Source organism: Fukomys damarensis, unplaced genomic scaffold, assembly GCF_012274545.1.
Source record: "Fukomys damarensis isolate Sample0158 unplaced genomic scaffold, DMR_v1.0_HiC HiC_scaffold_5, whole genome shotgun sequence".
Taxonomy (NCBI): domain Eukaryota; kingdom Metazoa; phylum Chordata; class Mammalia; order Rodentia; family Bathyergidae; genus Fukomys; species Fukomys damarensis.
In genome coordinates, this window is record NW_022900917.1 from 25,520,902 (window position 1) to 25,536,599 (window position 15,698).

The window sequence follows — 15,698 nt, forward strand, 5'->3', positions numbered from 1 at the left end:
CCGCTCCGCCGCCGCTCCTCGGGGCTGCCGAGCTCGGCCCCGTCTCTGCCCCTGCCCGGCCGCGGGTGAACCTGCAGGCTCCTTGCCCACCCGGAGGACTTCTTTTTTTTCTTTTTTTTCTTTTTCTTTTTTAAGGAAACAAGGGAGGGAGGGAGAGGGAAAGGGAGAGAACGAAGGGGAGCTCGTCCATCCGTTGAAGCACAGTTCACTATGATCTTACTCGCCTTCAGCACTGGAAGACGGGTGGATTTCGTGCATCACTCGGGGGTGTTTTTCTTGCAAACCTTGCTTTGGATTGTGTGTGCTACAGTCTGCGGAACGGAGCAGTATTTCAATGTGGAGGTAAGAGTGCGAGGGCTTCCGTCCTCTCCCCTTGCCTGGGCTTTGCCCCGTAGGTTCCCTTCAGCTCCGCGCTGCCGAGTCTCAGCACATTGTTTCTTTTGCAGCCGTGGAAACCCTGGTTGAGTTTCCCTGTCTTAGGTGATGGATGTGTGTGCGACCGAGAATCCGTTATCCCCAACAGCACAAAGCACGATGCTGCGCGCCCCGAGACACAATTGTGGCCGGTCCACGCTGCTCACCCAGGGAAAGGCGCAGCCCTCCGTGTGGCGAACGAGTAGCTTAGGGAAGATAGCTTGAGTTCAGGATGGATGAACCGCTCGGGAGAGGCAGAATTGATTGCCTGGATTCATGAACTGCCTTGGTATTGTTCCCGAAATCTTTCTCCCTGTGGTTTGTGCCTAACAAAGGAGGCAAAAATCAAAGAATCTAGGGGAGAGAGTGGGAATACTTGATATGTTTAATAACATTACTTTGTGATAAAACACTTGAGCAGACAGTCTCTTTCTGATTTAGGCATAACTTAATACACAGTAACTCGATCTGGCTACTCAGAGGACATGAAATCCATCTCTTTTTAAGTGTCTTCTCTCCCCCTCCCCCGCCAATTGAAAATAAACGTGGCCCCATGTAACAATTGTGGGGTGTGTTTTTAATTTCACACTCTCACGGCAAGACTGAAAGAGCTCACAGTGTCATTTGTTTTACTGTGATAGCTTTGGGATCAGACAGCACAAAACAAAAGGGAATTTGGGGATAAGGACTCCTCAGACCTGTGCCAAAGTACTCTCCCTGTCATCATCTCAGCACTAAAGCCAGCGGTGTGCAGTAAAAGAATGGAAGTGGGAATACACCTGGGCTGTGACACAAGTTTATCACACTCAGGGTGGGGTGCAAAGACAGAGGGTCTCGCTAAAATTTCTCCTTTTGATAAAAAGATCTAATGTCTTCTGAGTTCTCAAAGCAATGATTAAGTCTCAGGAATAAAGTGACTTTTTGCTATACTGTTGATACGATAAAGCTTCCTGTCATTTTGTTGGAAGCCTGTGTCTACACAATAGCAGGACCTGTTGCACAGGATTTGAACATGCTTCTTGTAACCGATTTATATACAAACTGCGCATAATAAATGCCATGTGTGGAGGCACAGTCTGAATATAATTGTGTTTATATAAACTGTTCTTAGCACTACATATGACAAGTGATGGTACAGAAACAAAGTATTTGAAAAAGTAAGAGCCACTGTAAATTACTTAAATAAGCTTGCAGGTGTGAAGTATGAATATGTTACATGAAAACCCCAACTTGAAAACAGAAACAGTTTCAAAAGTCTTGAAAAAGACATTTTGTTTTTCTCCATAGAAGAGAAAAATGGAAAGGGGTCGTTGGAAGTCCAGACGTTTTTTTTTTTTTTGATGGCATATTTGAACTTTTGTAATTACATACCACAGATGGGATTTTTTTGTACCTAACATTTAAATCAAGAGATAATTTAGTGTTGCAATAATTAGTTCATAGGCTTCAAGAATGAAAATGGGAAGCTGTTACTTTTAATGTTATAAACAGAAGGGCCTATTGCTTCAGACTGGTGGTGATGGAGATGGTGATGAAGTGGGGTATGGGAGGTTCTTAAAAGTAAGTGCCAGGCTGCGTCTTGCTCCCTATGGGAAGGGAAGTAGAATGTAGATTAATGGCTACCTTCTTTGGGGAAGTCTTTGATTCGTTTTCAGAGATTGGAATAACCGTGTTTTGATGATTATTAGGTTTCTTTCTGAGGTTAAACCTCAATTAGACAGAATTTCTTTACATTTGCCTTCCTCAATTAGTTCAATCAAATATTATGCAAGAAAAAGTTAGAGTGTTACTAAACATGATTTGATTTCAGATTCCAAAAATCTGTCTTCAAGATATATGTGAAAAAATGGTTCACAGAGGAGTGTTATTTTCCTATTTTTGAAGTATTTAAGTTCTTCCATTCATGTTTATTGTACAGTGCAAAGATGCAACTATAACAAATTAAAGTCATGTGCCCTCCGAGACCTTAAAAAGCTTACTTGCTACAAAGGGTATTTTCTAATTATTTATAGGAGATTATGTTTCGTAGTTTGAATTATTCCCAAATAGATTTTTTAAAGCTCTTGAGCACTTCCTTGGTTGGATTTATAAGCTTTTTTACATGTAACAACCTCTGTTTTTACAGGAATAACATATACAGTAAAATTGCTAGTTAATCAAAATACCTCAGAACATAGAATGACAGAATATTTTCTGACATGCATTTCTGCCTGGTTCACTTTTGTTAGACATTTCTTTTTGGTAGGAAACGCTAATGCGAAGAATATCCCATTACTTCCTCTCCTCTCCAGAAGAGGCATTTACATTGTGTTCCTCATTCTTCATTGCAGAACACACACACTGAGAATGCTTTATTTGATTGATTCTCAAGGACAGTCTTAAAATAAACAGTAATGGTATCAATCATGCATGAAACTCGTATGCTCATGATTTTTTTTCTAGTAAGCACACCAAGTTATTATAGTTGGAACAAAGCTTCAGAGAGACGGTTTTTATGTAGACAACTAAGATTATATTCATCACTCAACAATTTGTTGTATCTCTATAATTTAAAGTTTAAAACCACTACCACCCCTGGAGTGGCTTTTAGGTACAGATACCCCTGTGAATTTTCTGAATTTTAAGATAGTAAATATTTGGGAAACTTCTTATCAGAGTGGGAGAAAAATCCAGATATGCTTATGAAAACTTTTTAAAGAGAAAGAAGGCATTGGTTTTTATTTGTGTTTTTTAAAGCACAAAGGAACATCTCTTTACAACAAGCCAGGGTTAGATAGTATAAGAGTAGTACTATGGAAGAAAGTAAATATATTTATGTACTTGTATTTTAGGTGGAATATTCTTTAAATGTTGGATTTTCAGTGTATACTTGTCTAGATAAAGTTTGTGCATATCATTAGACCCATTTTGGGAGTCTTACAGTGCGTATTAATTAGCATAATGCAAAGGAGTTACATTGGTAATATTAAGTAAAAAACCACTCCCATTGAGGAGCAGATTGAATCAGAGGTGCTCATTGGTCAGAAGCATCTCAGTTAACAAAGAATTATGATTTGATTTCTACTAAAAATCACTTCAGTCCTAAAATATTATCTCACACTGCAGAGTTTGATTAATCTGGGGATATTTTTTCTTGGTATATTACAAACATTTATATCATGAAATTTGAGATGCAGTATTGTTTCTAATAGTCATAACTCTAACTTTGACAGTTTGTCAAATCTTAGATATCAGAGCAGCATATTCTGCATTGATGTTTAAGCAGCACACAAATTTACGGTAAGGAAAAAAAACTAAAGCCAGTTTAATGAGACAATGTAAGCATGTAAACTCTGAATGATACCTATATCAAAGCTCAAGAGAATGATGATGCATTTGTGACAAAACAATATTGGTTAAGCAAAGTTTTTCATTTCTAATTAAAGAAACAAGAGGTTCTAGATTCCAAATGGATCATTCATGAAATATGTTTACGTAACTGGCTTAGGATTTATTCACCTTATCAGGGTTGTCTGCATCTACCTGAAAGTCAAAGTTTGCTTGGGGTGACTTTGAACTGTATATAAACTTGGCAATAATTGATCAGGAAACATTGCAGAGACAAAAAAACAAAAAAAGACAGATTTTTAAATGTCCTGTGTTGAGACACTTGAGTTCCTTATTACTTTGTCCTCTACTTACTTAGATAATGAAAATATACCATTTTATTAGCTCCTGGAAGGATGGTGATGGCATAAACCTTCTAGAGTCAGGGGCTATTCTGACCACATACCATGATTTCCCACTGTAGCACTTTATAGTTGATCACAATAGGGCCTGTGTGACTCATTCATAAAGGTTTTTGGCTGCTGCAAGATTGCAAGTAGAACAAGAAATACCAAATATATTGGTCATATAAAAATGCCCATAAGGGCTCAAAATAATGACTAGAATCCCAGAAGGCTAGATAGTCAGTCCTAAGGTTCTGCAGTGTGTCCCATTTGGGCTATGCCTTTCTCTGTTCAGAGTTACCAAGACAGGCTTTTCCCTAATCTAGAGCTACTCAGGAAACCCTTCAGTTACTGTGCAGCAGAATAATGATGAAGCATACATAATCTTGAACTAGATGGCTTGGATTCTAATCCCATTTGGTTGGAAGTTAATTAGCCTCTGGGAAATGAACATACTAAGAGTACTGACCTTATCAGGTTATTTTGATGATGAAATGAATATATATATATATATATAAAAAAATATACATACATACATACATATGCTGTATTTATATGACTTGGAAGAAGTATTTCCATACTTAAAGACCCAGTACTTTTTAGATGCCATCATTATTAACAAAATACATTGTGATGCAGATGTAATTGATATTAAATTTAATTTCCTAAAAATCCATCAGGTGAAGACATACCAGCTGAACTAGAAATAGTTTGTTTAAATACCTTTTCCATTTAAAAAATGTAATGTACTAAAAAATCAATCAAGTTAACATCAGTACATTTTCTTCCTGTGGATTTTTCTTAGACAGTTCAGTTCGGAAATGTGATTTTCACATTTTGTCTTGTCATCTGTTACTATCATAGAATGTCAAGTTCAGCTCGGACCTTCTATTACAAGGCTAAGTTCACTGAAATGTGTTCATCTTTTCTAATAGCACAGAAAATAAATAGGCCTTTATGACTCAGTGGACTTTTTATTTTAACTGGCTCAATCCCAAGCAGTCCCTTTCTACAGTAGGTGGTAGGATTCAAAGTATAACTTGGGCCAGCTGTATGTTACACTCCAAATTTAGAATGTAAAGGTTTCCTTTTATTTATAGAAAAGTAATATGAATGGGCAGAAAAATAATATTTTCCACAATCACAACGGTCTTTTTAAAGCCATGTGCACATAACACAGAGTGGCAAGATAGCTAGCAGTATGGTGTGAGAGGGTACACAACTGAAGTCAGAGGATGTAGACTTTAACTTTGGATTTCCTCTAACACAGATTTGAACTTGGACAAGAAATGTCTTTATTGCCTTCATCTGAACAATGATTATTGAGCTAAGCTGTCAATAAAGCCATTTCTAAATTTGAAATGTTAGATGCTCTAGCTGAGGCAGGGAATACACACATTTACCCTCTAAATTTGGGACTTTTTAGGTCACAGAGGTAGATAATTCACATTTTTCCCCTGAAATGAATATCATGAGGAAATTCAGAATGTACGACTTCTATCTAACATATGTTTTCATCTGTAGTGACAAAGGGTGTTTCATTTTGGAAATAATCTTAGCCTTCTATTGAGTAGTAAAAACTATAACAGGAAATATGTAAATTTAAATTCCATTTTTGGCCAAGGTAGCAAAATTTAAAATTTAAATGTTAAAAATATGGCTTAATGTTATTTTGAAGAATATATGTTGTCTTCAAGTGGTACTTTTATCATTAAAAAGGCAAATTGAAATACATCCAAAATCTGAGTTTTAGCTCAGGTTTTTTTTTTAAAGAGGAAGTGTCTCAAACTTCGAATTTATCTGTCTTTCCATCCTAATATTTCATCTTAATATTCCTAATATTCCATACTAATAGATATATTTGTAGTGAAACAATATATGATCCATTTGCTCATCATGTAAAATAATTTTGAAGATTATGTTTGTTCCTCACCACATATCTGATGTTGAATGTGAAAATTTTGACTTCATTTATTCTAAAAAATATTCAGCTTATTTGAACAACAAAAAGTTCTACACTAAAAAGAATAAGTACTATATAAGATTACATCTTAATCCAAATTTGTTTTGCCTTTTTCTTTGGAAAGTTATTCGTAGGTTTTGTAGGTATTCATGAAACCACATGTAATAGTCGCTTCCTGTCATTTAGTATATTCTCAGTGAATATTCTTTTTCTTAGTGTTTCTCCACAACTACTTGGCAATGCGAATCTTTGCATGTAAATAAGTGACACATTCTGGATGAGCCACCTAGAAGAAATTTAGCTAAAACGGTAAGCGTAGTCTTCCCTGCAGCCCCCAGCCTTTATTAAATGTGACCTCTGGGAGTAGTATACAAAAAGAGGGTAGAGGGAGCTGTCGAGCTGTTTATTAGGACTCCAATTTCAAGAACTTGGTTTAAAAATCAAGGACATTAGAGGCAAACAGACGTCTAGAAATGACTCAAAAGCCAATCATCAGAGATTTTTGGAGAAATCCATGTATACACAGTTCATGATTTAAGATGTTAGCTGGGCTTACTGAAAGGCACTTGTCACCAGTGATTACATTTTTGATGACTAAGAAGGAAGTTAGCATTCATTGGGGGTGGGGGTTCTGAGCATTACAGTTTGATGAAGAATGTTATAATGCATGACTGCTTTATATTTCTGTTGTTTTTAGGTATAGAATGTGTCAGAAATTACACACATTGTAGTGACTGCATTGGAGTTCAGTGTTCCTATTTAAAAATAAAGTGACTAATGAAAGAATTACAGATTAAAGGTGGGGAAAATTTAACTTGATAATGCCTTTTAGATATTGTGTAGCAAAAACCCAACTTTATTTTATGTTTTATATTTTAAATTTTTGTTTTTTTGTTTTTTTGTGTTTTTTTTTTTTTTTTGAGACAAGGTCTTGCTTTTTTATAGTGCAGGCTGGACTTGAACTTACTACGTAGCCCTGGTTAGCCACGAACTTGCAGCAATTCTCCTCCCTCAGCCTCCTGTGTGCTCAGATAATAGGTGTGTGCCCATCTGGAAAATAAAATGAAATAAAATAAAATAAAATAAATAAAAACCCACTTTTAAAAGCTCATGAAACCAAGTTATTTTTTGTTATCTACTAAGATATTATTGAATGACCACTTTCCAAAGAAAGCAGGTTTTAAAATATAGTTTTCACCTATTTATCTAAACAATATGGCTATACAGTATATATAAAAGTGTGAAATAGTGTAGTTATTTGAGTAGGAATCTCACAATTTTTAAAAGTTGAACAGATTATTATACATATATATATATATGTGTGTGATTATCATATAGTGAAGGAAGAAAGATAAAAATATTTGCTAATGGGTTAGTGCATGCCAGCTTTTAGTTAAGATACTATGTCCTACTCACAAGTATCATTCAAATTTAGAAGTTTTTTATAATCTAGTCAGTTAAGTGAGATATGGATAAATGAAATATAAGCAGTATCCCTACAGACAGCTATTTTCAGGAGAGATAGTCATTAGAGTGATGTATTCAAATGATCAATCAAATCTGAAGAAATGTCTCACTGGAATGGCGTTTCACAGTATTTAAATGAAGGTTGAATAAACCATCCTTTTGACGAGGAGCTGGATACTTCTTTTGAAATTCACTTTATGTCCCCTAATTGCATGCATCTGGCGTGACCTTAGTGAAGGGCAAGCAGGTGCCTCTGCCTGGGGCTGATGCAGTGAGACTCCGGTGTCTGACTCAGACATCAGTGAGGACATTTTTGCTTGGGAATTTTTCACAGTTGAATTCCTACTGTGTGGTCCTACCCTCTGGCTTATAATGATTAGATATTTGTCATTGATTTTGGTTTTTGACACCTGCTTATTCATTCCTTCACTTTAAACAGTTACCAGGCTGTTTGCTCTCAGAGTCCTACTTGCTTCTTCTACTTGGAGTCTTGAGAGACGTCAGGTCTTTAGGTATTGTGCAGAATCCCAGGCTCAGAAGCTGATACAGTAGAACAGAGTTGAGTAGCTTGCAGAAACACATACCACATACACTCAGTGGTTTGCAGGAAATTAAGAACAAACTTTTAAAAAGTCAAGAGCACTGCTAGTTATGGATAAAATCTCTTTTGGAGACTTAAGTGTTTCTGAGATTACAGGAATTTTACACGTATAGCTTACTGTTTGTTGGGTGTATTCACCGAAGTTGTTTGGAGTATGGAAGGCTCAAGGAAATTATTTCAATAGCCTTTGCCTCGGTTTGATGATTTATGTAACAGATATGTGATCTTTGTTGCTGTGTGTAGTACAGTTTTTGTGATGATGGAGTTGAGACCACACCAAGCAGTCTCCTTCATAAGTCAGAACAGGCAGCAGTTTCACTTCCTGCAGCCCATCTGGTGACCAAGAGCATAGAAACAGCTACAGTCTGATCTGATGTTCCAATTAGAAGAATGTCCAGATAACCAGTAAAATGGAAATACCAGAAATTTATTTGTATGCCTTGTGTTAATTATAATAAAAAATGTTATCTAAAAATTGGGGAATACTTGCTATTTGCCCAGTAGGGTTCTAAATGTCTCATATAGATTCTGAACACAGTTAATTAGTGCAGTAATCTTGTGAGTTAGTACCGTGAAGGACATGAACAGGTCAACATGGATTACTTGCCAGTCACAGTGGGCTGAATGTGGAGCCCATGCCCCTAACCAAGTCCATAGGGTTGAGAATTCACTTCCAGAGCATCAGTGAGGACAGTATGGCCCATTGCCACTACCGATGCCTATTTTGTATTCCAAACTGAAAAGAAATAATCACTAAGCACGCTGAAAATAATGGACTTAACCTAAGCAAAGATTCTTAATTCTGGAGTCATTCTAAATGGATTGTTAGTATGATTGGTTAATTCAAGATTTCTGATATTGTGATCATTGCAGTTCTACTGTTGGAAACCTTCAATGAGTTTTAATCATTAGAATATTATAATTTATGTCTGAGATAACCTGAAGTTATATAAAATATAAGATCAGATGTAGTATCTTATTCCTCAACTCCTTGTCGTAACGCAGCTTATATTAAAAGTGATTTTTCAAAAGATTAAGGAAGATTTGATGAGTTTCTAAACTAAACTTACAGAACATAAAATGGAAATAGGTATCAGATTATTAGTGGTCCAGTGCCCTGCTGGAGAAGATGTGTATGTATATGGCTATGGACTGGCATCTTTCATAAGTTGTGGCATTTGCTGTTTTTTATTTTGCATTGGTTGGGTAAAAACTATAAGAAAACAGATTTACTTTATCACTTTGAAGTTGTATTATAAAGAGACCTTACTCAGAAATAAATCTGGTGCCTCAAAAAATTATAAACTCCATTCTTACTTTTTGGCAGTGGGCCTGATAGCTGGTATTGCCTTTGTTATGGAGAGTAAGGAGGCTCTGACTTGATGTTTGACCACTGTGTATAAAAAGCAATCATCTTCTGACCTTAAGATTGCTGCTCTATGTTGCTTTCTGGATTCATAATTTATTCACTAATCTTTCCAAAGAGGATTGTTTCTAAACCAACTTGCAAAGGTAAAATTTAGCTGACTTTAGAAAGTTTCTCAGTGTTGAATATTTATTCATCTACTTCCTCTAGAGGTGGTATATCATAATGGCTGTGTGTCCGAGCCTTAGAAACCATGCTTAAAAGTTTTAGGCAGGTCACAAGCTGTGTGAACTTGAATGGTCCCTGTTTGACTTCATGCCCCAATTTAGTGGAATATAGATGATAACACCCAATTCAAGAGTTGTAAGATTAAAGAGTTGGGAGATATGAGACAATGATAAAGTAACATCCTCCTGATTTATCCTCCCACCTTGAAATTATAAAAATATGGACAAAGAGTATGAGAGAGTGATTTTCAAGTTACTAGATACTGTGTAAAGAATTCCTCATCTTTCAGATATAGGGTACAAATGAGGTGATTCCTTTTTGTGACTGACTGACTCAATTTACCACTTGTAAATTTTACAGTCATTGTACCCAGAAGGTAGAACCCAAGTTTAAGCCGACCAACTCTCTGAGTAAAAGACTGGAGCTTGGGTTTTAGAGAGACCAAGGTGGTAAGAGATAATGGGTCAGGACACTGGAGAGGAGAGAAATGTAAGGAGAGAAAATGAGAGAGCCACAGAAAGTTTCCCCTTTGAGTATGCAATTGAGAACTTGCCTATGCTTTGCTGTAATTCTGGAGACTGGAAGGGAATCAGCCCAAAGGCCAAGCGGGAATAATGCCTTTTGCTCATAGTATCTGTTACCCTACTTCCCCAGCAAACTGAAAAATCTAATCTTTCACAGAATATCAAGTACAGTACTCGAAAGTGTCTTGCCTCAGCAATGAGAAATAATTAGATCTGAACTGAATATTGTTGTGGTTGTGCTTAACAGATCCTAAAAGGAAGATCTGAAAGGATCAAATTGTTTCTAAGTGACTCGACTCCTTTCTACAACAAAGCTGAAAAATAGTTTTTGGAATACCACTATATTCAGCACTCAACAAGGTTAAATTCATAAATGTCTGGCATTCAGTAAAAAACCACCAAGCATTAAAAAAAGTGGAATAACACTTCCCATAATGAGGAGAAAATTCAGAATACTTACCCGGATCCAAAAAATGACTTAGATGTTATAATTAATAAATAAGAATATTAAAGCAGTTATTCTAACTGTACTCTTTATGTCCAAAACTTGACACATGGAAATTTTTTTAAAAGATCACTTCTAGATGTGAAAAGTATAATGTGTGCGATGAAATGAGATGAAAAGTAAACCTGAAATGCATAGCAGATTAGATGTTATTGAAGAAAAAAATGGTGAACTTAAGGTCCTATCAATAGATGTGGTCTGCAGGGAAGCATGGGAAAAAATGAAAAATGAGCAAAACTGTAGTGACCAAAGATAGATAAAGCTTGGGTCCCCTGATGAAAAAGAAGGCAGAAAGAATAATGCTTTCCCTAATTTGATAGAAATTATGTAAACTTGCCCATACACGCAGTGCAATGAATCTAAAGCACAGAAAAGAAGAAAACTAAACCAACAACAACTACAAAAAAACATAATCAAATTGATCAAATGAGTGCTAAAGAGAAAAATGTGAAAAACAAAGAGACAGTTGACTGGCCTATATCTATAATCACAGCAGTATGAGAGGCTGAGGCAGGAGGATCACAAGTTTGAATTCAGCCTAGTCAATTTAGTGATTTAGTGAGTTATTTTATTTTCAAAATGAAAAAAAGTCAGGGATGTAGCTCAGTGAAGGCTCTGGGTTCATTCCGTAGTATCTAGAGACAAAGACAGAATGCGAGGGGTTTGGCAGGGTGAGTGAAGAAGGTGGGGGGCGGGGGGAGAGGGCACCTCGCAGAACTTAATGTAGAAGAGCAAAACAAGATGGAATATTTGTGTGTGCTATAGTATCTTGAAAATATAAAAGGAAAAAAAACTGCCATCTTAGAATTATCAGTAAAAATACCTTTCAAATATTAACAAATACTAAGGCAAAATAAAGAACTTTTTAGACCTAAAAACTGAACAGTTTCTCATTAGCACATCAGCACTCTGTAAGATGTTAAAGGATGCCTGATAAGTGGAGGGAGCCCTAATGTCTAGCAACACAGGCATGGATAACCAGCTCTGGCACATCCAGACAAGGGTGTGCTACTTAGGAATACAAGGGAATGATCCATGGCACACAGTAAAACAATAACACATCCCAAAATAGTCATGCTAAGAGAATCAGGCCAGACCAAAAAGCACATACTGTCTAAGAAAGAACAATATAGCAATAGATAGCAGATTAGCACATTCCTGGGAATGGGTGGAGGAGGAAGGGAGTGAGAGAAGGATTTCAGAGAGACCGAAAGAGTTTGATGGTGCTGGGTATGTTAATTTCCCTGACAGTGATGATGGTTTTGCATGAAAACTTATCAAATTGTACATTTTAAACGTGCTGCTTATTGTATATTAACCATGTTAAAAATAGCATAGTGAATATGTTATCTGTTAGAGCCAGCTAAATGCCTGTGCAGTTCGTATGGTGTACAAGCGTCTGTGAGAAAGACTCGTATCTGTTTCTTATAGTAAATTGCAATTTCCTAGTGACTCAAAGGAGATCTGTCTCAGCCAATTCCGTATTCTGTGCACTGAACATCACCATGCTGTTTTGTTTTTTTTTTTCATACTCAGGGCCTCTTGCTTGCCAGGGAGATTCTGTGCTGCTGAATCCTCAGCCCTAGATTAGTTCTGTATGAATTGTAGTTGTTTTTATTATGACTTGTAGTTTTGTATACTGTCTCAAGTCAATAGCATTTCATAAGTTAAAAAAAATTCACAGCTTTGTGTTTTCCTTTTTTCTAGAGTTTTGATTTATGTAAAACATTTTAATGTAGACAACGCAATATTTTGGAATCTAATTTTGCAAAAACTCTTACCAGGTATCTCAGCAGCATATATTAAATACTATATCTTTTCTTCTATATTGCTTAGGTTTTGTTGAGAAGAACCAACTACAAATTCAGTAGCATAAAAAGGTCACATGTGATCTCTCCAGGACCCCGGGGTGGTTCAGTGATTCTCTCCTTCGTGCAGGTTGGCTAGGCCAGGGCTGCTGCGTGTATCTCTCTTACATGCAGTGGGAACCAATGCTGAAGTGGATGAAGTTCCGTTGCTGATGACAAAAGCACCAGATTGTAAGTAGCCTCATGTAGTTCTTCCTGTAACTAGAAAATGATCTCTTTCACCATATTTGTGGGGCAAGGCCGGTATCAAGGATGAGGTCTTACTATGATGAGGCCGTAGTAAGAGTGTGGATGCAGGGAGAAATGAGGAATTGGGACCAATAATTCATTTTGTGATGCCTTGACTAATTTAATCACTACATTTATCACATATTAATTTTCACACATTTCGTACTATTTCTGGATAAAATTCTGTCTACTGATTTATTGAAATATTTATGGGAAAATACCAACCAGTTTTGGTTATTTTCTTCAGTGAAAATTTATTTATGCAACTTTCTGCAGAAAGGGAGTTAAGTGTTTTTCATTTTTGTTTTTTTGTTTTTTCCTAATGGAAGTGTTTACTGTATTGACCAGGTGACATTTATGTAGCTAATGAAAATCTGTATCAATCAAATCTAATTTTCGTAAACACTTTGCTGATCATTATATTGTTTCACGTAATCGTTTTTGTAGATTCTCTTGAGTAGTATATGACATGGTCATATCTAATATAATTTTGTTACCTGTATTTTTTCTCTAATTCATTCTTTAGGACAATTGCATTTTTGTTTGTTTCAGAGTTGTGCTAAGTAATTATTGTGCTACTAGGCTTAATTGTCTTTATTCTGACATTACAGGAAATGAAGACCCATTTGTTTTCAATTGTCAATCATTAACCTGATGAAGAATTAAAATCCTGTTCATTTTATGCAGGGTAATTAATTCTAGAATCTTTGTATATTGCCTTTAAATTAAGATTGATAGGGAGTGGTATTGTAGTTTATTGGTAGACTTCTGGTTTTGCATGTATAAAGCCCTAGGTTCAACCCTTAGCAAAGCAAAAAAAAAAAAGGAAAAAAGTTAACATTCAGCAAATATATGATGAGTAGCCAAGAAGTTAAAATTTGGTATTACATCCTCTATTTTCTATCAGTACTTTATAGATCTTCCTTGATTTTTAATTTTTTTTGTTTTAACATTTCCTTGTAATTCCCAGAAAAACAAAACAAACAAAGAAACCAAAATTGTTGTTTAGAATGAAACAACTCAGGGATGGCTAGATTAATTTTTTAATGGAATTTGTGCATTTTATTCAGGACTTACATTCAAGACTTAGTTTCATGGAACAAGAAGGCAATTTGAACTACCTTGATCAGTAGAGGAAGGTGGATGGGGAAATTTTAATGCGGTGCAGATTGTTGAGAAGGGTAGGTCCAATAAGCCTGGAGCCTTGAGCTATACCTTACCCTCAGAGCTTTGCAGAACTCTCTCCTGCCCTCATCTCTGCTTGTCCCTGTGGAATGGCTTCGGTCTCTTGCTGATATCTGTCTTCTGAACTAGTGGGACTGAGACCCAAGAGATTTATTGTTGAGGTTAAACAATAATTTTGTAGGTTTATACTAAATATTTTCTCAAGATATTAAATTAAGTAACTTGTCTCTCTGGTGGTATTTGATGATGTGGCAGCAAAATGTTGAGGATTTCCTTTTTGCCTTCCTAGTTATTTTCCACATTAGGACCTTTAATACAGTGTAGATTTGTTTTCCTTTAATGAGCAATCTGGAGACCTGGTTATGGACATGGCTTATCATTGGCTTCATAAAAAGCCATAGTTAAAACCAGAACAGAAAATGGGGTCTAAGATTCTTGAGAGAGGTTATAACAGATAGACTGAAAAAAAGAAAAGAGAAAAACAAATCAAAGGAAAACAGAACAAAAACCTGCCATTTTGCTTCTCATGTGAATGGTCCAATCTCAGAAATTACCATTGTGATATGTTACTGTGAGTTTGACTTTATTATCATTTGTATTCTTGCCATTGTTGCCAAAAATACCTTGCAAAACCGTAAAGTTTTTGCCCTTTGAATATTGGTATATGAATTTATCAGTGTATTTCTTGAAAATCAATTTTGATGGAGTAGAGAGTGAATATTAGGACATCCTCTAATGTCTTTTGAATTCAAACTCTGACAAATTCAGTTTGCCTGGAGCAGTTTTGTTGGATTTTTCTTTCTCAGCAGCAAAGATGTTTATGTGATAGCAATGATTCAGTCATCTCGTTTCTAGGCACTATTAAATAACAGCATCTTTGTTTCATCTTTGTTTAAATTTATGTGTAGTGTTACAACTAAAAATATTTCCAACTTTATACACATACTGTTACATCTATTCGTATATCTGTATGCTCATAAAGGAAAAATAGAATACAGCATATGTATGTATGCACATATTCAGTGAGAGCTTTCTAAAATAAATCAGCCTTTTCTTACATATCTTGGGTGTTTTACCTTATTTTTTAAACTTCCTAGCAAGTAAGTCAGAGGGATATTAAAAAGAGATAACTGTTTTCTTGCTTCTTGGAAAGAGTAAAGATCAGACTCTTAAGCTCCAGGGATTCTTTGTTTTCAAATTTTTGCATGTAAAACTTATTGCAGTTACAAAGCCAAGACTAGTGGAGGGGGCAAATGAGGAGGAGGATGTAGGGGGAATAGGCTTAGACAGGACTTGCTTCCCTCTCTGCGCATTACCCCTGGGAACATTAGCATTGCTAGGAAGAATATTTGTCCTTTTCTCGAGAATTATTGGATAAAGTCTTATGAGAGGTAATGCTAGTCTTTCATGATAGTAGGTTTAAAATGAAGGTAGAGAAGTGATTCACTGAATTTTGGTGCAATGATATAAAGCAATAATAAAGATGTAAGTGATACTTCGTCTTTCTTTAATCTTTGAACTTCCTGTCTCTCCCTACCTCTAGACATATGTTTAGAAAATTGTAAACTTTGAGATTCCCTCCTCTTGTTTTTTCTTTGCTTTGAGGTTATTTTTAAGCCCGTGACCTGTGATATTTCAT

General features: G+C 35.9%; 1 protein-coding gene across 2 annotated transcripts in view; it reads left to right on the forward strand.

Annotated features, from left to right (window-relative positions):
* Window positions 1–6: 6 nt before the first annotated feature.
* Mmp16 (matrix metallopeptidase 16) overlaps window positions 7–15,698 on the forward strand; it is a 280,678-nt gene continuing 264,986 nt past the window's right edge. Inside the window, exon 1 of one of the 2 annotated variants that reach the window (XM_010605541.2) lies at window positions 7–342. In XM_010605541.2, coding sequence (XP_010603843.1) covers window positions 211–342 — 132 coding nt within the window. In that variant the 5' untranslated portion in view covers window positions 7–210. The remainder of the gene's footprint in view (window positions 343–15,698) is intronic. The other variant, XM_033760297.1, reaches the window with a different exon arrangement.